Source organism: Suncus etruscus, chromosome 6 (genome assembly GCF_024139225.1).
Source record: "Suncus etruscus isolate mSunEtr1 chromosome 6, mSunEtr1.pri.cur, whole genome shotgun sequence".
In the NCBI taxonomy this organism is placed as follows: domain Eukaryota; kingdom Metazoa; phylum Chordata; class Mammalia; order Eulipotyphla; family Soricidae; genus Suncus; species Suncus etruscus.
In genome coordinates, this window is record NC_064853.1 from 58516551 (window position 1) to 58539732 (window position 23182).

The following is a 23182-nucleotide window of genomic DNA, read 5'->3' on the forward strand; positions in this document are numbered from 1 at the left end:
TGTAAATGATAGTGTTTATTAAGTTAATAAAATTTTAAAAGTTTTTTTAAATGACTATTACAATATTTTTAAGTGTACAATTGAATAGCATGAAATATATTCCCATTGTTGAACAACAGATCTCCAGAACTTCTTTCATTTCTTTTCTTTTCTTTCTTTTTTTTTTTTTTTTGGTGGGGGGCACACCCAGTGACTTTCAAGAGTTACTCCTGGCTATGCTCTCAGAAATTGCTCCTGGCTTAAGGGACCATATGAAATGCCAGGGGATCGAAATGCAGTCCGTCCTAGGCTAGTGCTGGCAAGGCAGAAGCCTTACCATTCTGCTCCACCGCTCTGACCCCTTTTTCATTTCTTTTTTTGTTTGTTTGTTTTTTGGGGGGGTCACACCCGGCAGCGCTCAGGGGTTACTCCTGGCTCTATGCTCAGAAATGGCTCCTGGCAGGCTTAGGGGACCATATGGGATGCCGGGATTCTAACCACCGACCTTCCACATGTAAGGCAAATGCCTTACCTCCATGCTATCTCTCCGGACCCGCCTTTTTAATTTCTTAAAACTAAAAGCTATCCCCATTAAACAACAGCCCAGGTTCTCCTCTCTTCATCTTCTTTTCCAAGCCTGCAACTCTAAGCCCCTGGAAGACGCGATTTTTTCGGTCTGTTTCTAGAATCTGACTACTTTAGTCAACTCATGTAGGAGGTAGGAATGTAGCTCAATGATAGCGTGTTCATATCACTTGAATGAGGATCAGAGTTCCATGTCTGGTGCCTCAACTCCATCTTAAGTTCCTTATGTAAGTGGCATCATAAAATGTTTTTCTTTTTGTGACTGGGCTTGTTAAACTTAGCATATATTCTTTCATTTCATCCATGCTGTAGCATTCTTTTGATCAAAATAAGTTTCCCGGAGAAGGAAAAATGCATTTCTCTTTAATAAGCAGCATTAAAATATAATTATTCTGAAACACTGATTAAAATTTTAGAACTTTATCCATTTTAGTAAGCTTGCCACAAAGAGCGGGGGAGTGCAGTTAGGGCAGAGATGGAAGCATTATGACAATGATAGCTGGAACTGATCATTCTGGACAAGAACTGGGTGCTGAAAGGAGGAAAGTGATATGCATGATACCCCTCCAGTAATCACAATATCTAAAAGTATCTCAAAGAAAAAGAAGACTGAGAGTGAAAGAGAAGGAGAGGGAGAGAGAAAAGAAAGAGGGAGACCAATGAAGTACAAAAAAAATAACACAGCAATCATAAATTATTCTGAGACTTTCATGACAAATAATTTGATGAAGGTTATTTATAATGGCAGCATTGCCCCATTGACATTAAATTGACTTGAAATGCCAGATACTTAAAAAAAAAAGACTTAATATATTAAATAAATGCCTCTGATTCTGGGAGGAAAGGGAAAACTCCGTGTTTTAACTGCTGTGGTCTGGTTGTAATGTAGTGATCTGCAAAACTGCCAGACTTGGTTTACCAGAGTTTGCCTCCACAAAGTAAAATCCAGTGTGGAGGTGAGGGAAAAACATAAAAAACTCCTCTAAGGTTTCTATCTTTCCTTACTTTTTTTTTAAATTTGGGAACCACACCCAGCACTGCTTATGACTTACTTCTTCTCTGTGCTTAGGGATCAACTCCTGGAGTGCCAGAGACTGACCCAGGTCAACCCCATGCAAATGCCTTAAGTTCTGAACTATTTGTCTGGCCCTCTTCCAAGAAGCCTTAACAAATCTTGTTTTGTTTTATAAGAAGCACTTTCCAAACATTTTGAATAAAAAAGAATAATGTTTTTCAAAGTATGAACATAGTAACTGACTACCTAAGCCACTGTTTAGTCTGGTATCTGCCATTGTTGCTTCCTGTCCCTCATTCAGGCACCTTCTTCAGCCCCGCACCTCTCTGATTTCCTAGTACCTGCTGTCTTTTCTCCACCTTCCTTTGTTTTCAGTCGTGTTTCTTTCCCTTTTTGCCTTCTGGCCCTCCCCACCCTCTCTGCACTCTGATACCGTAGACCCGCAGGCTGGGTGGGGTTTCTCTGAGTAAATTACCACATCCTGGATCATTTACCTGCAGTGTTTTCTTAAGACTTGGGAGTTGAAATGAACAGTTGGAGTGTGGGTTGGGGATGAGTGCACTTGCACTGCACTAGTGGTCATGGCTCTCCTGGGACTAGTGCTGTATAAACCTCCAAACAGTGAAATGGAATGAAAACAACTACACAGGTAAGTCTTGGGTTGGGGCCAGAGGCTCAATTACAGGAAATGATCCAAAGGAGGGGAGCAGAATCCAGGCAGGGCAGCCAGAAACAGCAGGTTTTCTCCTGGTACTTGAACTAAAGTTACAAGTATCTTTCTCACCTAACCCACTGAGGCTTTTGTCATCAGTGGACAGTGGTTTAGAACTGGAGCTAAGGTAAACCTGAGTGGGTCTTGCCCTATTTTGAAATGATAATTTGAAAGTAAAGCAATTGTGACTCCCTAAACATGCTTTAGGACTCAGTGGTGGGCAGCCTTTTTTTTCAACTGAGCCAAATCTCGCCAAAACCACGATTGAAATTCATTTTGAGAGCCACACAGGGCGCGCACTGTCAGAGGCTAGGAGCAGAGTCCTGACTCCTGCAGCGGCCGCCGGGCACACAGAAGAGCCGCATTAAAAAGTGTCAAGAGTCGCATGTGGCTCGCGAGCTGCGGCTTGCCGACCACTGCATCTAGGTGACTGGAACATTCCACCTACAGATATTGAGGGGAACTTTTCAAGGTCATTCTAGAAACCCATGATTAATAAACAAATCAAAATGACTCAGAAACCTTATATTGCCTAATGAGTGACATAGCAATTTCAAGATTATTTATTAGGTCCTGACTCAAGGACAGATTTGATGACCAGAATTTGAAATGATTTATGGTGTATCTTGCTAATTCTCCTGTAAGACACAAGACAGATGAATAAACTCGGATCCTACCAGACCTAACCCTAGTCCTTAACATTCCTCAATGCACCCACATCCCACTTGGTTCATCCCCACCAAACCAGATTTCTCCCGCCACCAAACTTTAGTCTTGGTGCCAGGAAGCTTTCGAAGCTGTTTTTTTTCTAAGCTTTGTGTCTCTTTTCTTTGGCCAATTCTTCATTATACAGGCAGCTTCACTCAACTCTCCCAAGTCTGTTTTCCAGGACAGGCTGAATTCAGCTCAGACTATTCAAATATCTCTCTGGCTCTCTGCCCCTAACCCTGAAACTAGGATCCGTATGAGCTCAGAGGTCTTGGTCCCTTCCAGGGAAGACTCTAGCAAAGACACGAGTTATATGTCTTCCTCATTAGATATGGACCAGGATCTATCCACAGGAGGTTTTGCTGATGGAGTTAATAAGTTCTTTGCTGTCAAAGGGTGTTCTGCTTTGTTTTTCCTGGAGGTTCTCTAGTTTTTTTTTTTAATTGAGATTTTGTAGTTTACAGTACTATTAATAGTGGATTCTCACACACATAATTCCAATAGCACATCCAATACCAGTGTACCCCCACCCTCTTTGCAGCTAGAAGGTTTTAATAGGGTCGTGTTCTCAAGAATAAAATAAGGAAAGTGAAAAATAAGGGCGGGGAAGACTCAATTCTAGTAGTTTCTGAAGGCAAACTTCTCTAGATGGCAGTTTTCAACGGGTTAGATAAGGACAGAGAGATAATCCAGAAGAAAGGATGCTTTTCTTGTATGTTGTCAACCCAGATTCAATCCAGGAGCCTCCAAGCCTTCCAAGAATGATCCCTGAGCATACACGCAGAAGTAGAAATAAATAAATAAATAAAAACCCAAAGGTGTCTCCATGATCACTTCATCTAACATCTAAATTGTTTTCATAATTCTTTATTTCTATTTATTTTAAATTTTTGTTTTGTTTTGTTTTTGGTCCACACTCGATGATGCTCAGGGGTTACTTCTGGCTATGCGCTCAGAAATTGCTCCTGGCTCAGAGGGCCATGTGGGACACTGGGGATCAAACCAAGGTCCGTCCTGGATCAGCCATGTGCAAGGCAAACAGTGTACTGCTGCGCTATTGCTCCAGTCCCTATTTATTTTGATTATATTTGTTTTTAGAGTCACACCTTGGCAGTGCTCAGGGACTATACATGCTTAGTGCTCAGGGGTACACAAGAGACAATATGGTGTTAGAAATAAAGCCAGGTCTGGATCCAAATAGTGTACTCAACTCATTGAATTATCTTTCTGACTCTCTACAAGTTAATTATTAACAAGTGGTCAGTCCTGTTTTATTTATATCCACCCTTATTTCCAACAAATTATTTGCATCAAATATAAAAATATCTTTTTGCCTTAAATAAATGTATTTTAAATGTATTTCAATTAGTTTTACCTTTAAAATATGTTCTTTAAAATGCATCTTAAGTTGGATATTTATTTATTAGAAAATAATTTCTATCAGAAAATTGCTGATATTTGATCTAAAGTGCGATTTAAAGCTTCAGGAACATGGTTAATGGATACCCATAATGATAACTAAATTAACAGTTTAAGATCTAGCTTGTGCTTTTCTGTTTCCATTCCTTTCCTAATTCAGTGGCTCCTGGAGTTCAATCAAGTGAATTTTTTTTTACCCCAAATCACTCTTTTCCTGGCTACCTCTCTCTATTGCTTTATTGGCACACATTGCTTCTTGCTTGGGTCAATAGAACATTTCCTAACTAGTTTCTCTGTTTCTCATTTGGCTTTCTTGCCAACCTGGAGCACTTTATAAAACACATATATGGTGCTGTCGCTTATCTGCTTCACATTTGTCACAGAGACTATTTTTTTCGTCACAGAGACTCTTACCTTGAACTCCCAAACATGGTCTTGAAGATATTTGTGATCTCTTGGCTAGCTTTTCCAGGCCTCTGCCTTCTCATAGTCTCCCATCACAGTCCCATGCTTTTCCTTTGCTCATTACATCTGATTTATTTGTTTTTTTCCTAAATGACCATGTTCTCCTAAAAGTAGTTCCTTGCACCTGGAAGTTGTGTCTGGTGCTTAGAAAGAACTTTGCATTAGATCATCCCTTTCTGTGTCACCCCTCTTGCCAGGACCCCTCCTTTATACCATCCACTTGGCTAATTCCTAGTCCTCTGTTTTGTTATCATTGCTGCTGTTAATGAAAATATACTTTATTATACCAAGTAATAAATGCACACAGAGATGCAAGCAGTTTTTGTCATTTCCCCTCCATCTATTTGAATCAATTTATAGGCAAGGAAGAATTGAAAGCTACAATTGATCTTAGAAAATATTTCTAAGTGGTGATGATCTGGGGACCATTTGGGGTATGAAGGATCCATCCTGGGGTAGCCCCACGGGAGGCAAGCATCCAGTTTATAGTAGCATCTCTGTGCACCAGCTAGAGTTGTTTAATAGAATTTTCAGTGCATGATAAAAAAAAAAAAGAAAGCAACTAAGGATGCTTGTCAGTATTCCACTCATTATTTGTAGTGAAATTTGAGGGCCATTTTCTTTTAGAATCTTCTTTACACCCACCTACTACCATGGGTCACCAGTCCTCCTTTGCAGGCCCTTTTCTTGTGCATTGTGACCTTGGCTCTTTTGTCTGCCACCTCTATTTGACAGATAGCTTTTTGAAGGCAGGAACTTTTGGAGTCAGAGAGACAATATAGCAGGTAGCACTTGTGCTTTGCACAGTGCTGATTGATCCTTAACATGGTTCCCCAGACCTTACGAGTAGTGTTGTCTGATTTCAGAATCAGGAATAAGTACTGATGACAATCTTGTGTGACCGAACAACCCCACCCCTTTTCCCAAAGAAAACAGTAACTTGTTATGTCATTCCTTTGACTTTACTGCCTTTGATTGAAGCTCAAGGGCAAGTGTATATGTTTTGCATATGGGAGTCCCAAGTTTGAACCCTGGCACTGCATTGTTCCCCAGGTATCAAATAAACATAACCCCTGAGCACTACCAGGTATGACCCCAAGACAAACAAAAAGGATATTTGGGATCTGAGCGAAAGCAGAGTGGGCAGGGTATTTACCTTGCACACAGCTCACCCAGTTTTGATATCTAGTATCCCATACGATTCCCCGAGCCTGTCAGGAGTAACTTCTGAGTGCAGAATCAGGAGTAATCTCTGAGTGCCACTGGGTGTGACCCAAAAATCAAACCAAACCAACCAACCAAACAAACAAACAAAAAAACCTGCAAAACCTAAAAAGGATATCTCTTAAAGAAAGGGATTAATAGATTTTTTAAGTATACAGTCTGTGAAGAGATATCCAGCTATTTTTTTTATAAATTGGTACTCATATTTATACTTAGGTGTATTGATGAGTCTTTACCAAGTTGTTTTATTTTGTTCATTGAGAAGCTACAAATATAATAGTCATCCATTTGCTAATTAATTTAACTATTCTGTTAGCTATGTACCTCTTCAATATGTAGTTAAACTACATTTCATAGAAAAAATGAAAATAAGAAAATTAAAGGAATATGGATTAGGGGAAAAGTAAATGAAATTAAAAAGCAAAGAAACCAGGGTGCTAGTCCAACCATACAGTGGATATTAATCTTGCCTTGCACACAGCCTACCTAGATTCCAGTTCCAGCACCCCATTTGGCACCTGAACCCACTAGAAGTGATTTCTGAGTGCAGATTCAGGAGTAATCTTTGAGCACTGTGGTGAGTGGCTTAAAGGAAAAGAAAAATCAAGAAAAAGCAAAAATTTGTATGTAAAGTAAACCCACAAAACAAAAATAAAATGTACCTCTTTTCTCTGAAAACTCTATTAAACTGAAGTCATTATGGCTATGTGACTATAACTCTGAAAAATGAACCTGACAAGATTTATGTTCTTTTTGTTGTTGTTGGAAGTGGGAAGTTTTGGATCAGACCTAGTGGTGCTCAGGTCTCACTTCTTGCTCTGCACTCAGGATCACTCATGGGAAGGCTCGGGGACTGTATGGGGTTCCAAGAATCGAACCTGAGTTAGTTATGTGTAAGACTAGACAAGTGCCCTACCCACTGCACTAGTACTTTCTCTGATCAAGGAATTATAATCTGTGTGGTAAGCAAACCAATGTCAGAAAAGTTATGTGACCTTACTTGCTGAAAAAATTATTTGAACCACTGCCCCAAACTTGCCAATTACATCAAACATCTCAGATGGGAGGCAGGATGTAAATGGACTGATTTATAAATTTATTGACTAACAGGTGGTTGTTGGTGAGTTTTGAGAAAAAATAATTCATTAGATGGTTGAGTATGACAGCCAGAAATTAGAAAATTAATTAGTAAAATATGAAGTGAGGTCATCAAGAACAAGCCACTTTTTCTAAACATTTGGCCATAAAAGACATATTAGTAACGATGACTTGAGGAGAGAAGAAATTGAAGGCTTGATGAAGTTAGAATTTGGGTTATAGTTAAACCTATGAAGATATGAAGAGAAAAGAACAACAAATGATTATAAACAGAATAGAAAAAGCAATTAGCTTCAACACAAGAAAAAATTGTGACACAAAAATAACAGTTATACAAACTACACACACAAGTGTGATCTTTATATATTTTTTGTCATATACAAGGAAATGAATCAAGGATCTTATACTGTGAAGCAGGCCCTCTACAACTGAGTCATGTCCCAGGCCTCCCTCTCTCTTTCTCTCTCCACACACACACACACATACACACACACACACACACACACACACACACACACACACACACACACACACACACACAATTTGTAAAGATTTATGTTTGTGCTGGGTCATATCCCGAGACCTGAGATTTACTCCTGGCTCTGTGCTCAGGGATCAGTTCTGCAGTGTTAAAGAGACCAAAACCATGCTGGGAATTAATTCTAGGTCTTACTGCATGCAAGACGTGCAAAGGCACAGCTTACCTGTTGGCCTTGTTTATTTTAAATTGTACATTTTTATCGACAAAACCACTTTAAAGTCATTGGCAGTACTTAGATGTTCAATTTCCCTTTTCAAGTCATGATGGGCCTGGTGTATATCTTATACACAGACCCCTGCAGTAAGAGAAAGACTTCTTCAATACCAGGAGCTCAAGCAGATGAAAACCTTTGTCATTCTAGTAATGTCACGTTGCTGCAGAGGAACTTGGCGACGCTGCCACCTATGGACCGAAGGAAGAATGAGTCTTTCTGAATGTATTTTCTGGCTAGGTTGAGCAAATCCAAAGGCTCTTCCATGACCCTGTTCCTGGTTTTGTCGATGGAGCAGCAAAAGAAGACTTCTTTGTGAGCCTTGGGCACATCAGGGGTGGTTTCACTGCATCCCTTTCCCCAAACCAAACATTCCTAAACTGTTGGTCAGCAGGCAACCTACACAACTGAATTCACCAAACACATGTGTCCTTCAAACAGTGCTGGTCTTACCACTTTGTTACTAACGGATATAACTCTTTCTACACATTGAGAAGCCTGAGTCAGGCACGGAATCACTTCAATAAGTTTCGCTGGCTTTTCTGGTAAGAAAATGTCACAGAAAAGGTCAGTGCTGAGCACCAGGCAGCAGGAATAGATTAAGTTTGGTTCCTGTTGGCTTTCCCAGTCAGCTGAGGCCTCAGGGACAAACAGTGTGGGAGTTACAGCCTTTTGGCTTTTTTTTTTTTTTTTTTTTTTTTTTGTGATCGACTTTGCAGTCTGTTCCATTTTGTTTGGGGGTTTTTTGGAGAGGGGACCATACCTAGCAGTGCTCAGAGGACCATATGAGGTGCTGAAGATTGAATCTGGGTTGGCCTTATGTAACACAAGCATCTTCTTTGCTATCCTAGCACTCCAGTCCTGATATACTTTGGCTCTGTCATTCGTAGCAAGTGTTTTGTTCTTATAATAAATCTCTCACTTCAGAAATGGAGCTGGAATCCCAGATAGAGAAAAAAGAGCAGAAGTTGGTCCAAACAGCTGGCAAAACTTGCCTGGATCTGAATAATCGTGGATTAACAGCGTCGGACGTGAGTGAAATGGGTCTGTATGCAGCTGGCCTTGCATAGAGAAGATGAGACCTTGGGTAGCCATCAGCAGGCAAAACTCTCCCGCACTCCATTGGGTAGCCCTGGGCAGGGTAAAGAGAGCAGCTGTACCACTGTTAAGATTTAAAACAAAGTTAATTTAGGAAGAAAATTCTTTTGCTTTTCCTAAGCAAGTTTGTATTCCTATTAGTTACCTCTTGCTCCTTGAAAAACATGTGTTCTTGCTTACGATGTAAAGTCATAAAACTCACTCATCACGGGCCGGAGAGGTGGTGTTAGAGAGGTAAGGTGTCTGCCTTGCAAGTGCTAGCCAAGAAAGGACCGCGGTTCGATCCCCGGCATCCCATATGGTCCCCCCAAGCCAGGGGTGATTTCTGAGCACTTAGCCAGGAGTAACCCTTGAGCATCAAACGAGTGTGGACAAAAAAAAAAAAAAAAAAAAACAACTCACTCATCAAGCTGAGCCCTGCTGAACATTTAAAGGGCTTCTTGTGTTTTTAGTTTTCTGTGGTGAAAAAGTATAAATACCTATAATTATATATTACACCTTTTATGCACAAAGGTACAGTCATATTTTGAAACAGCTAATCAGGGGCTTGGATATGATGAATCCCATCACTGCCTTTCCCCTTGTTTTCTTCAGACACCTTACATCAAGCTTTTAATCAAACCAAAAGTGTGTGCCAACAGGATATACTGAAAGAATGACAATTTGAGAGATGAATTCTTGACATTAAAATTCATGCTGGGATATTGGGACAGATTTGGGACAGATTCCTTCTCTCCTCTCCTCTCTTCTCCCCCTTCCTTTCCCCTTCCTCACACAGTTCCTTTCAGCTCCTCCCCTCTCCTTCCCTCCTTTCCCTCCCTCACCCTTCCACTCTCTCAGCCCTCACCTCCCCCTCCCAATTCCTTCCTCTCCCCATCCCCTTTCTATTACCCTTCACATTTCCTTTCCCCTTCCCACCACTCTACCCTTCCCCTCTCTACTCTCCCTCCCCTCTGCTCTCCTTTCCTCCTCTCCTCTCTTCTTTTCTTCTCTCCTTCCGTCTCATCTTCTTTCTTCTCCTATCTTCTCTTTTCATTCTCAATCATTCCTATAGTTCTCAATTTTTTTTGAGTTTATAGTTCTCAAATACCCATGTGTGTCAGAACCACTGGCAGAACTTGAGGAATGAAGGTACTTGAACCTACCCAAACCCTCTGAATTGGGATCTTCTAAAATGAACATTGATTAGATTTCTCAGAGTGGGTCTAAGAGTCTTTTGTCAGGAATCCTGCTTGAATTTTATTTTTTAACATGTTCAAATGACTTTTCTACTTTCTAAAGTTAAGATCAGGATGAACAAGTAATTGCAAGAGGGCTTCAAATGCTTGTAAAAAAAGAATATCTCTCTCTCTCTCTCTCTCTTTTTTTTTGCTCCTATACATGACTTCTAAATAGGAAGTTTTAAGTTGCAGTGCCAGTAGCTAGAGAAGCTTAACATGTTGCTTCTGACACTGCAACATCCAAGATAAAAAATAAGATACATATATAGGACTAGATGTCACTGCAGGGTGTGAGGTGCACCCTGTGTGAGTTCCTGGGTCCAATCCTTGGCATCACAAAGAAAACAAAAGGGTCAGATAAAGAGAGAGAGAAAGAGAGTGGGAGAAAGAGACAGAGAGACAGAGAAAGAGAGAGAAAAAGAGAGAGAGAAAGGGGGCAGAGTATAAAGGGGTTAAGACACTTGCTTTGCATGTGAATACCACATATAGTTCCCTGAGCCTTGTAAGGAGTGATCCCTGGACACAGAGCCAGAAGTAAGTCCTGAGCATTGCCAGATGTAGCCCCACACCTGCCTAAATAAACAGAAACAAAAAATGCACACACATATTAAACACAAGAGATATGTTTTACTAAACATACATAAAAATCAAGACATACTGCATTTGGTACATATATACAAGTGCCCATGCATATGCCAACAAGCAATGATCCTTTCTCTCACTAGTATGGCATTTCCATTGTCATCTTATTGCTTCTGGCTATAAAGATGTCCTTTGAGAACCCTTACTCAGAGAATAATTTCACTTGTAATGAGTGGAGGCAGAGACACAGAGAAGGTTTTAACCAGGCTTTATTCCTGTATAAACCTCATTTAAGTTTAATTAAATCCTTGTGAAGTGGTGATAGCCAATTAATAAAGCTTTAAAAAAAGAGAAAGTAAACAGTTCTTCAAATCTCAATGGTAAAATGAGGTATCATCTCACAGTACAGAGACTGGCACACATCACAAAGAACAAGAACAATCAGTGCTGGTGAGGATGTGAGAAGAAAGGAACTCTCATTCACTGCTGGTGGGAATGCCTTCTAGTCCATCCTTTATGGAAAATAATACGGAGATTCCTCAAAAACACTGGAAATTGAGCTCCCATATGATCTAGCTATATTCCCTCCTAGGGATATACCCTAGAAACACAAAAACAATACAAAAATGCCTTTATCACATCTATATTTGTTGCAGCACTATTTACAATAGCCAGAATCTGGAAAAAACTGGGGCCGGCGAGGTGGTGCTAGAGATAAGGTATTGCCTTGCAAGTGCTAGCCAAGGAACGGACAGCGGTTGGATTCCCAGGTGTCCCATATGGTCCCCCCAAGCCAGGGGCGATTTCGGAGCATGTAGCCAGGAGTAATCCCTGAGCATCAAACGGGTGTGGCTCCCCCCCAAAAAAAAACCCAAAAACCAAAAAACAATAAAACAAAATCTGGAAAAAACTAAGATGCCCTTCAACAAATGAATGGCTAAAGAAACTGGGGTACATATACACAATGGAATATAGGCAGCAGTCAGGAGAAATGAAGTCATAAAATTTTCCTATACATGGATGGACATGGAATCTTATGCTGAGTGAAATAAGTCAGAGAGAGAGAGAGAGAGAGAGAGAGAGAGAGAGAGAGAGAGAGATACAGAATAGTTTCACTCATCTATGGGTTTTAAGAAAAACAAAAGCTATTATTATGATAATGTCCAGAGATAATAGAGGTGAGGGCTGGAAGGACCGGCTCATGATATGAAGCTTACCACAAAGAGTGAATGCAGTTAGAGAAATAACTACACTAAGCACTATCATGACAATGTTAATGGGTGAGAGAAGTAGAATGCCTGTCTCGATTATAGGCAGGGGTGGGGGAGGAGGGAGATGGGGACATTGGTGGTGGGAATGTTGCACTGGTGAAGGGGGGGTGTTCTATTTATGACTGGAACCCAACTGCAATCATGCTTGTCATCATGATGCTTAAATAAAGATATTATTAAAAACAAAACAAAACAAAACAAATCTTAGATGTCTTCCCTAGGCCTTCAGCCTCGGGATCTATCCTACAGCATGAGGAACTGATAGATGTCAGGGAGTTGTGCCTAGCAAAAGAACAAATGAACATTATACAGAGATAGTGGTGATAACCAAATTGTCGCTCCAACTACAATAAATTCGGCTTTATGAAACCTTATGAAAACACTACCCCATTTTCAAGAGTACAGTTATTTGGAAGAAATGAAGAAATGTTACAATGAACAAATGTTACAATCCCTCTTGCTACAGGGCCGAGGGTACCTTTTCTCTCACAGTGTGACATTGTATGTTCATGCACATTGGTGAGTTCTAATTGCTCAAAATCACAAACTCCATATGCTCATTTTCTTTTCTTCACTTCTAGCTGCTTTGCTGCCTTTTCATCCAGACTTGGAAAACTTGGATATTTCCTGGAATGATTCCATTGGTGGATCTCTCCATTCAATCACCCAGCAAATTCATTTTATCAGCAAGTTAAAAATCCTGAGACTGGGGAATTGCAAGCTTACCACTGAAGATGTTCTAGCCCTGGGTATGACAATGTTTCTCATAAAAGAGGGTTTAATGTGAAACACCATTGCCATTCAAACTTCATGAGATAAGTGTATGGATCATCCATCACCCCATGGTGCTTGGGGACAAAAACAATAGGTGTAATGCTATGCACTGTTGAGCCCTTTTGAGTAGCCATGTGACCAGTTCTAACATTTTATTAAGTTCTGGCACAGAGAAGAGAACACGGCTGACTGAGATCTGATTTCATGGGATTTTACTAGAAAGAACTGCAAAACTTGTATTTCTGGACTCATATGTAAAATAGACCAGTTAGAATAGAATATTGTTACATTTATTCCAATTCTACCTAAATAGTTATCCTCTCCTGGTTTTCTCCCATCCTTTTAAAATTAAATCAAAGCAATGATTTAAACTAGAATTCTTTTTTTAAATGTAATTTTTATTTTGATCATATTGGCTTATATATCTTTCAGAGTAATATTTTAGGTACATATTAACATTGAATCAGGGGAATTCCCATCACCAAATTTGTCTCCCTCCCCCTCCTTTCCCATCTTGCATCTCATATCCCCCACCCTCCCTAACCCAGGCTGCTAGAATAAGTGATCCCCTTTGTGTCTAGCTTACTATTTAGTGATCATACATCTGTTTGATCCTGGTACCCTCCCTTATTTCCCTAAACTAGAATTCTTTTATGCAATAAACAGAATAGCACAGAACATAGGATAAAATTTGTCATGCTATTTACCAACTGAAATACTTAGTTTTAGATATCATTTAGGATTAGTTTTAGACAAAACCAACATCTTCTTATTTTTTTATCTGAAGATTATTTTGATGATGTATATTGATCACTTATGTTTTTATAAAAATTATATAAAAACAAGACAGTGTAAACTGGGGAGATAGCTTAAAGGGTGAAACATATACTTTGTTTTCAGAAGCCTTAAATTAAACCCCTGCTACTTCCTGATACCTTGAACAGTGCCAGGAGTTACATACACCTGAGCACTGAGCTGGAAGTAAGCCCTGAGAACCACTGGGCATAGCTCACAAAATCAAAGACAAGCAAATCAATAGCAAAGCCACAATTGATGCCAAATGTCATTATTCTAATCTCTCATCAGAAAATTGGAGCCCAGCTGTGCTCTGACCTACCCTCCCAAAATTAAGTAAAAACTTTATACCTCTTGGAATTGACCAGTTCCTAATAAAAAATACTAACCCCACTTCTAACCAGCTTTGTGACGAGAGAGAGATTATTTAACCTTTCTGAGCCTCAGTTCTTTTCTCCAACTTGATACTGATGTAAGGATTAAAATTTTCTTTAAAGTGTATAACTGAATTCAATAATCAATGGATTCCTCCATCTCTATTCTTTCACCCAAAATTATCCTTATATAGTTTGTGTGTGATCATTTTAGCTCCATAAGCAACTGGTGTAGTAAAATTACAAATTGATATACTGGTATTGAAGCAAAAATATATATAATTTCTTTTTTTTCCCTTTCTTTGGTTCTTTCTTTGGACCACACCCATCAGTGCTCAGGGTTTACCCCTGTCTCTGCACTCAGAAATCATTCCTGGCAGGCTTGGGGGACAATATGGGATGCCTGGGATCAAACCCAGGTTGGCCGTGTGCCAGGCAAATGCACTGTGCTATTGCTGTGTTATTACTCTGGCCTTTATAATGTATATTTCATATTAAATCTAATTTCTTCCCTCAAATATTAGAAAAATAGGAAATATAATGTCTTCCCTGGGACCCATTCTAAACTTACCAGAACAAAGAGATATCTGAGTTTTGTTTCTACAGTGTTCCAAGCTATCTGCTACTTCCCAGAGTCTTACGCTGGAAGAATTCTATTTTCTTTCCCACTAGGATGCATTTTCATCATCCATACTATCTCCTGCTAGCTTAGTTTTATGACACAGGGAGAATAAACATTTCAGCATTATTATATTCATTATAATTCCTCAGTGCAGCTCAGAATGGCAAATGCCAGGCTATCTAGTGCCACATGCACTGCAAACAGAAAATTTAACAGATACTCCTTTTCTTTAGTCTTGGGAACACCTCAGGACTAGAGGAAGTTACATCCAATTATCTGGCAATGGCACATAAAAATTACCTCTGTTCTCCCCCAGCTGTCTGTTATAGCTCTGGAAAATATGCATTTTGATATAGGGCTTCTAAATTTCTAAAGCCTTAGTCCACAAAATGAATTACCAGTGAGAGAAATTCATGTTCAGCAGTCATCAAAATTTGCAAAACTTCTTGAATTCAAGGCACTTGCTAGCATTTTATTTGGTATTAAATTTGCTTCTGCTGGGTGGTAGAGACAATATAGGAGGAGGGAACTTTCCTTGCATGTGGTCAACAACTAGGTTCCATCCCTGGTAGCACATATGCTTTGCCAAGCACTGCCAGAATTCAGCCCGGAGTACAGAGCTAGAAGTAAGATTTGGCGATTGCAGATGAGGGTAATTTTTTTTAAAACAGAACAAATAGATTATCCCTAAATGCTAACAAATCACATTTTCTGTATATGTGGTTCATTGTGATATTCTGTTCCCAAGATTGTGAACATTTTCTCTAGGGCTTATCTCTTCTTTCCTTGTTCTATTATCTCCCACCCTCAGATGTTATCCTATGTGCAAGATTTCAGAAATGCCCATTTTGAGCCCTCTCTCTGTATTCTTTTGATCTTCGAAGGCTGCATGGCTATTCCAAGCTGCTAATAATCAAAAGTTCTATTCTCAGCTCTTCTCTATACATTTGGTTCTGTTTTATGTTATATTACTGGTGGGGAAGAGAAGATCACCCATGTGGTGGCTAGTGTCCTTTCGTGTGTCTCACTTCCATCCTTGGCCAACCTTCTGAACAAGATGAAGTACTGGAAGGATGGATGAGAGAAAGCAGACTAATACAAATATTTACTACTTAAAAATATCTCAGTAAAACAACCCTACTGACAGGTAAATGCCTCCTGAACTCACAATTCTTTGCTTATAAGCAGCTTTAGAACTTTGGAGGGACTGGAATTGTTATGCTTATAGAAACTAATCCTGCTGTAAGTGGGCAGGAACTGAAGTCCTGTTTTTTTTTTTATCTCTGTCTTGGCACATAACACAGAACCTGGCCTAACTCTGATACTAAGAACTGCACTCATCCTGAAATTATTTTCTTGAACTATCAATACATCTGATCTTTAGGTTCTTTTGAAACAGGAGAAGCCCTTAAAGTGATCCCTGAACTTGCAGAGCTGAGCTTGTCCTGGAACAATAAAGTTGGGGGAAATTTACCTGTGATTCTCCAGAAATTTGAAGAGGGGAGCAAAATACAAAAGCTTGAGCTTGTGGATTGTGCCCTTACATCAGAAGATGGGAAGTTTGTGGGTAAGTTTTTCTTCCTTCCCATGCCCCCCCCCCCAATGAGAATGACTCACTCTAGGTCACACAAAGTTGCCCATCGAAGTTGTTCAGTTGTTCACATACCACATTTTTACATTTATATTCACATCCTGTATTTTGACTTATTGGCTCTTCTTGTTTGTATACCCTTCCAGGTTACTTATTACCTAGGCTAAAAAATCTTCAAGAACTTGATCTTTCCATCAATAGAAATATTGGGACCAGTCTATACAGTATTGCTCAAGGACTAAAAAGTACCTCAAATCTAAAAGTACTGATGTTACATTCATGTGGATTATCACAAAAGAGTATGCAACAATTGGGTGAGTTAGTACCCATCTCCCCATTCACAAACACATGTATAATTTAAAGATATTAGTAAATAGCATGCAATACAAACAGTGGCTGTATTGAGAAATTAAATCTTCATGCTTTGTTTTCTAAATTTTTTTAGAAGCACATATTTTCATAATTAGAATTTTTTTTGCTTTACAAATAGCTAACTATAAAGATTAGGATGGGGGACCTGTGAGTAAGGTATTTGCCTTGCATGTGGCTGACCTGTTTTCAATCTTTGTATCCCATAAGGTTCTCTAAGCCCCTTTAGAAGTGATTTCAGAGCACAGTGCCAGGACTAAGACCTGAGCACTGTTGGTTATGACCACTTGCATCCAATCCTAGACATCACATATGATCCCTCTGAGGGTGAAGGTTCTCACCCCCAAGTAATATCAGGCATGATCCTTATTTTTTATTTATTTATTTATTTTTGGACCACACCCATTTAATGATCAGAGGTTACTCCTGGCTAAGCGCTCTGACATTGCCCCTGGCTTGAGGGGACCATATGGGACACCGGGGGATCCAACCGTGGTCCTTCCTTGGCTAGCACTTGCAAGGCAGACACCTTACCTCTAGCACCACCTCACTGGCCCCCAGGCATGATCCTTGAACATAGTGCCAGGAGTAAGCCCTGAACATCCTCGGGTGTGACACCAAATCCAAAACAAAATGAAATAAAAATATTTTTAGAGAATGACTTTGATGCCATATGGCTAAAATTTTCCCTTTATGCAGTGTCCACATTAAAGAAAGACTGGAAAGGAAAATTTGGTTTGCCTTTATTAGCAAAATACTCACTGGTAGTTCTTATGCAAATCTAGAATTGTCTGAAAATGCCAAACATTGAAATCAAGTGTAGTGTGTAGTAGGAGGAATATCATTACTTGCAGGATTTGGATCAGTTCCCTGGGCAATCAATTAGGGACTGTGTCTAAAATAACAGGTTCTGTCCCCTGCACCTCTATCCTCCCCTGCTCTATTGCTTCCTATCATCTTGTAAGATATGTGTGATGATTTGGATTTCCTTTTAGATTCTGCTTTTAGATACTTGTGTGAGCTGAGAAAACTAGATCTTTCCGGCAATAAGGACCTGGGTGGGGGTTTTGAAGACTCCTCAGCTCATCTGGCCACTTTGGAGCATCTGGAAGTCCTAGATCTTCACCAGTGCTCACTGACAGTGGGTGATGTGACATCATTAAGTAAGTACTGCAGAACTTACTTTAGGAAGAAATCTTGATCTTGGACAATAGAGACTCTTGAGCTACTGAGAAAATAGAATCGAAACTGTTCTATCAATGTACCAATGCAGTATTTGGCATGTACCAAGGGCCCGCTAATAGTAACTGAGAGTGAATCTCAGCTCCTTCTGGAAACATAAGTAGATTGATATAGCACTCAAAGAAGAAAAGTTTTAATTTTTGTTGCTTTCAGAAATGAGTGTACTTGAGTTACAAAGTTGACAAGCAGAGTTTAGAGAGAAAATCAAAAGGGAGGGTATTGAGACTTTGCGTAACAAAAGAAGTTTACCTACTTAGGAAAAATAAAGTTACAGAAAGGATAATGGGTGGCCAGTTGATGTATATAATATATATAAAAATATATAAAACAACTTTATGTATCTAACTACATTTATTTTCCCATCACAGGTTGAGTCAGGTAAGATATAATGAGTAAAGTTTTGCATAACAGCAGCACAGTCTTTTGATTAAGAATATTTTAGGGGCCGGTGAGGTGGCGCTAGAGGTAAGGTGTCTGCCTTGCAAGCACTAGCCAAGGAAGGACTGCGGTTCGATCCCCCCGTGTCCCATATGGTCACCCCAAGTCAGGGGCAATTTCTGAGCGCTTAGCCAGGAGTAACCCCTGAGCATCAAATGGGTGTGGCCCGAAAAAACAAACAAAAAAGAATATTTCATCTGTAGCCATGGTAAACTTTCAAAATATACCTAGCGTCACCTTCTGTACATACACAATTCTAGTCTCATCCATTGTTATCTTAAGATATTTCAGGAGTGTAATAACTGTCACTATGACTTCATTCTCTACAACCAGGCATGCTCCAATTCAGGGGCCTTACTTGGCTCCTGTATTTCCTCCAGATTACTGATAATCTTCCGGATAGGGATGTATCTCCTCAGTGTTCTTTCATTGCTTAAGGACAGGGCACTTAATTGGCAGTCAGGAAATGCTTTTCAAATATGTGATTGAATCAAAGGAAAACAAGAACAAAACTTTTCATTTTTAGTAAAATTGGGGAAAAAAACTGTTAAGTAGGTTTTGAAGATCTAACACCTACTTTTTAAAACTACTAACATTCTAACTTTCAATTTGAAAACATGAGAAGTGATCAAGGCTTTGAAATAAATATTTTGTTTTGTTTTGTTTGGGCCACACTTGGTATGCTCAAGAGTTATACTTCTGCTCTCTGCACTCAGGAATTTCTTCTGGCTGGCTTAGGAAATCATATGGGATGGTGAAGATCAAACCTGGGTCAGTCTCATGCAAGACACTGTGCTGTGCTCTGGACCTTTTTAAATATTTTGTTTTCTCCTTAGGCACCCTGATTTGCAATATTGTTAATAATGTTTTAGGTTGTGTTCAGGAATTACTCCTGATTCTGTGCTTAGGGACCACTTTTAGCAAAGCCACCACTTTTAATAGTCTCACTTTTAGTGAGGTTCAGGAAACCATACGTGGTGCTAAAGATCAAACTCAGGTCTAGCATGTACAAGGCAAGAACCCTACCAGCTGTATGATCTCTCTAACCTTCCTAAGTTATTTTTTTTTAGTAATATTTATTTTCTTTTTTATTTCTTTTTTGATTTTTTGGGCCACATCCGATGATACTCCTGGCTATGTGCTCAGAAATTTCTCCTGGCTTGAGAGGACCATATGGGATGCCGGGGGATCGAACTGGGTCCATCCTCACCGGGTGCAAGGCAAACACCCTACCGCTGTGCCTTCACTCCGGCCCAGTTCCTATCTAAGTTTTATTCCTTTCTTCTTTGTGCTAACATTGGCTTCCTTTTTTTCTAGCTTACCATGTGGTAGTAGGTTCATAAGGGCCTTTTTTTTCATTTCCTAATGAATACTGCATTGCTATCCACTTCACTCTTTTACTGTGTCCCATATGTTGTGCTAACTTAGGTCTTAATTTTAAATTGTTTCCAAAAATGTTAATTTTTTTCTTTAATTTCCTTTGACTCACTTTTGTTCAATAGTAAGTTATGTCATTTCCAAGTTTAGGCATTCCCTCCACTTTTCAGTTTATGATTAATTTCCAATTTCAAAGAACTGTGATCAGAGATAGGACATTTTTTTCCCCTTGAACTTATGGAGGAGTGTTTTTCTTTTCACAGCACAAAATCTATAGTGAAATATGTCCCATGTACAGTGGAGAAAAATGTGTACACAATTTTTGGTAGTGAATAGCTATTAAGAACATTTATCAAATGGACTTTCTCTATCTCTTTAGGCCATATCATGTAATTTGAAGAGGTTCTGTAAAAAAAATTAAGTGGAAAGAGGTTACTTTGCTGTTGTTATTTATATATATACATTATATATTAGATATTGTTTTTTAAGCCACACCCAGTGATGCTCGGGGGTTACTCCTGGCTATTCACTCAGAAATCACTCCTGGCTTGGGGTCCATATGGGATGCTGGGGGATCAAATCGCAGTCTGTCCTAGACTAGTATGTGCAAAACAGAGACATTTTACCATTTGCACCACCGCTCCAGCCCCTCCATATATATATTTTAATATTTTTATTTATTTTTATTTTTGGTTTTTGAGCCATACTTGGTGGCGCTTGGGGTTACTCTTGGCTCTGCACTCAGAAATCGCTCTTGGTACCCTCGGGGGACCATATAGGATGCCGGGGATCAAACCTGGGTCTGTCCCAGGCTGGCTGCATGCAAGACAAAAGCCCTACTGCCGTGCTATCACTCCAGCCATATTTTATTTTTTATTTAAACACTATGGTTTAAACAAGGTTTAAACAAGGTTGTTTACAACACAGTTTTTTTTAACAGATAAAGTTGTTCATAATTGAGTTACAGTCATACAGTCATACAGTGTACCATAACCTTCATCAGTGCACATTTCCCGCCACCAATGTCCTCAGTTTCCCTCCCACCCTTCCCAATGCCTTCTCCTTTTCCTTTCTTTGGGGCATACATTTTTCTTTGGAAAAGGGGTTACTTTGGCTTAGATAGTCCTGTTAGACTCTGAGGAGGTTAGCTAATCCAGAGATTCCAGAACATTTAATTTTTCTTATTGGAAAGAACCAGGACAAGGTCTGAGACAGGCAAAGAGAAACCAGGGTAATTGCAGACCCAGGCTCAGAACCTCACTGCAGTGCCTCCCTAACAGGGATCTTTCCTCATGACTGGTTTCCATTGACCTCCTGGTATTTGTACTCGGAGAAAATGATCAGATCAAACATTCATTGAGCCATGTGCATGTGCCAACCATTTTATATAAACCAGGTTGTTTAAATACTTTGATATTATTATGGAGAAAACTGAAGTACAGAGAAGCTAAGAAACTTAGCCCAAATCCCCACAATTGTTTTGCTGTCAGGATGGGAACCTAGATCTTTCTGTCCAAAATCTGTTCTAACCTGGGGAGAAAATTGGAAATTGCACTGGTGAAGGTAGGTATTCTTTATATAACTGAAATCCAACTATAATCATGTTTTTAATCAAGGTGTTTAAACAAGATATTAAAAAAACAACTATCATCTTTCTCTTAAAGACTATTGGCATTAATTTATGTATTAATCTGCTTTATATCTATCTTTTTTAAAACTTTATTGATTCATTGATTGATTTTTTTGAGTGATTGATTGACTTCTGGGCCACACTCAGCAGAGCTCAGGGGTCATTCCTGGCTCTGCATTCAGAAATTGCCCATGGCAGGCTGGAGGACCATATGGGATGCCAGGAATCGAATGGGGTCCCTCCTGGGTCTGCTGCATGCAAGACAAATTCCCTACCACTATGCTATCTCTCTGGTCCCACATATCTATCTTTATGTATTAATTTACTCTTTTAATAACTCAAAAAAAAAAGAAAAGACATATGCATATGCATTGTGTTAGGTTTAGGGTATTGAGGATAAAGGAGAATGGGAAAGGGCCAAATTGAAAAAGAGTGCTTGCTGATTAGAAAGATTATGACTGTGTTGTCCAAAATAAATAAAGAAAAAGATCATGGACACCAGGCATCCAGAAGATTTCTTTTTCTTTCTTTTATTTTTCTTTTTTTTTTTTTTTTGGTTATACCGGCCACGCTCAGGGTTATTCCTGGCTCTGCGCTCAGAAATCACTCCTGGCAGGCTCAGGGGACCATATGGGATGCCAGAAATCGAACCGGGGTGTTGGCCGAGTGCAAGGCAAATGCCCTACTGCTGAGCTATCCACTCCCTCAAGAAGATTTCTTGTATGCAGGGGCCTAAAATATATCACTGATATTTTTACAGCCCAGGTAATTCCTTTACTGTCAAATCTTCAAGAATTGGATTTATCTGCTAACAAAAAGATGGGCAGCTCTTCGGGAAATCTACTCAGTAGACTCCGGTTTTTACCAGCGCTGAAGTCTGTGCTAATCAACAACTGTGCTTTGGAAAGTGAGACTTTCACTGCCCTTGGTAAGAGAATTCCCAGGTTAGGTTTAAGGGTAAGGCAGATATAGAGTTAGGAGAGGGGTAATAAATCAGAGAGGAAGCCCCTCTCTTCTCTCTCTCTCTCTCTCTCTCTCCCTCCCCCCCCCTCTCTCTCTCTCTTTCTCATTACATATGAATTCTGTGAATATAAATTTTCATTTTATTACCCTCAAAGTGACTTTTAGAAAGCTACATGAAATATGAAATGTTTCTGGCATTTCTAATTTAAGATCAAATATATATGACTTCCGTAAAAGTAGAATGGGTATGGCACTTACCTTACATGCAGCTGGTCTGAGTTTGATCTCTGACACCAATATTGTCCCCCAAACTTTTCCAGGAGTGATTCCTGAGTTCATATCCAGAATTAATTCCTGAGCACTGCTGGGTGCAGCTCAAGCCCTACACCAACCCCTTTCCCCCCAAGTAAAACAAACCATAAAGCCATGAACTCTGCAGGGTCACATCATAACTTCTAGTTTCACTTAGGTGTCAGTCTAAATTGGAATTGCTGATGAGAAAATGAAGACAAATACTAGAAAGTGAGCCTGTACTTCCCAATAGAACTAGTCTTAGGAATCTTGCTTGACCTTCCTGAAGATCATAGCAAGGAGTTCTGAATGTAAAATATGTAATGGGCCAGGTGGACCAAAGACTTTTGGTTCTAGGTTTTTTTTGTGGTGAGTGGTCATGCAGACACCCTCCACCTACAAAAATTCCAGATTCAGTGAAGGAAAGCTGATCCAGTCTCAGTTATAGAATGTGGTCACAGTTTAGGCACAAAGAAGCAGAAGTATCAGTTAAGAATGGTTGGAATATTTCCAAATTTGAAGGCCTCAGCAAAAGCTAACCTTGCTTAGAGTCATCATCTCAGGCTTCGGGTTAGTTATGCTAATGTG

General features: G+C 39.6%; 1 protein-coding gene across 1 annotated transcript in view; it reads left to right on the top strand.

The window, feature by feature from the left end:
• The window catches only part of LRRC31 (leucine rich repeat containing 31), a 46599-nt gene that overhangs the window by 13424 nt on the left and 9993 nt on the right, over positions 1 to 23182 (top strand). Inside the window, exons 2-7 of the mRNA XM_049775569.1 lie at positions 8848 to 9001; positions 12710 to 12877; positions 16093 to 16260; positions 16431 to 16598; positions 17649 to 17816; positions 22101 to 22268. Coding sequence (XP_049631526.1) covers positions 8848 to 9001; positions 12710 to 12877; positions 16093 to 16260; positions 16431 to 16598; positions 17649 to 17816; positions 22101 to 22268 — 994 coding nt within the window. The remainder of the gene's footprint in view (positions 1 to 8847; positions 9002 to 12709; positions 12878 to 16092; positions 16261 to 16430; positions 16599 to 17648; positions 17817 to 22100; positions 22269 to 23182) is intronic.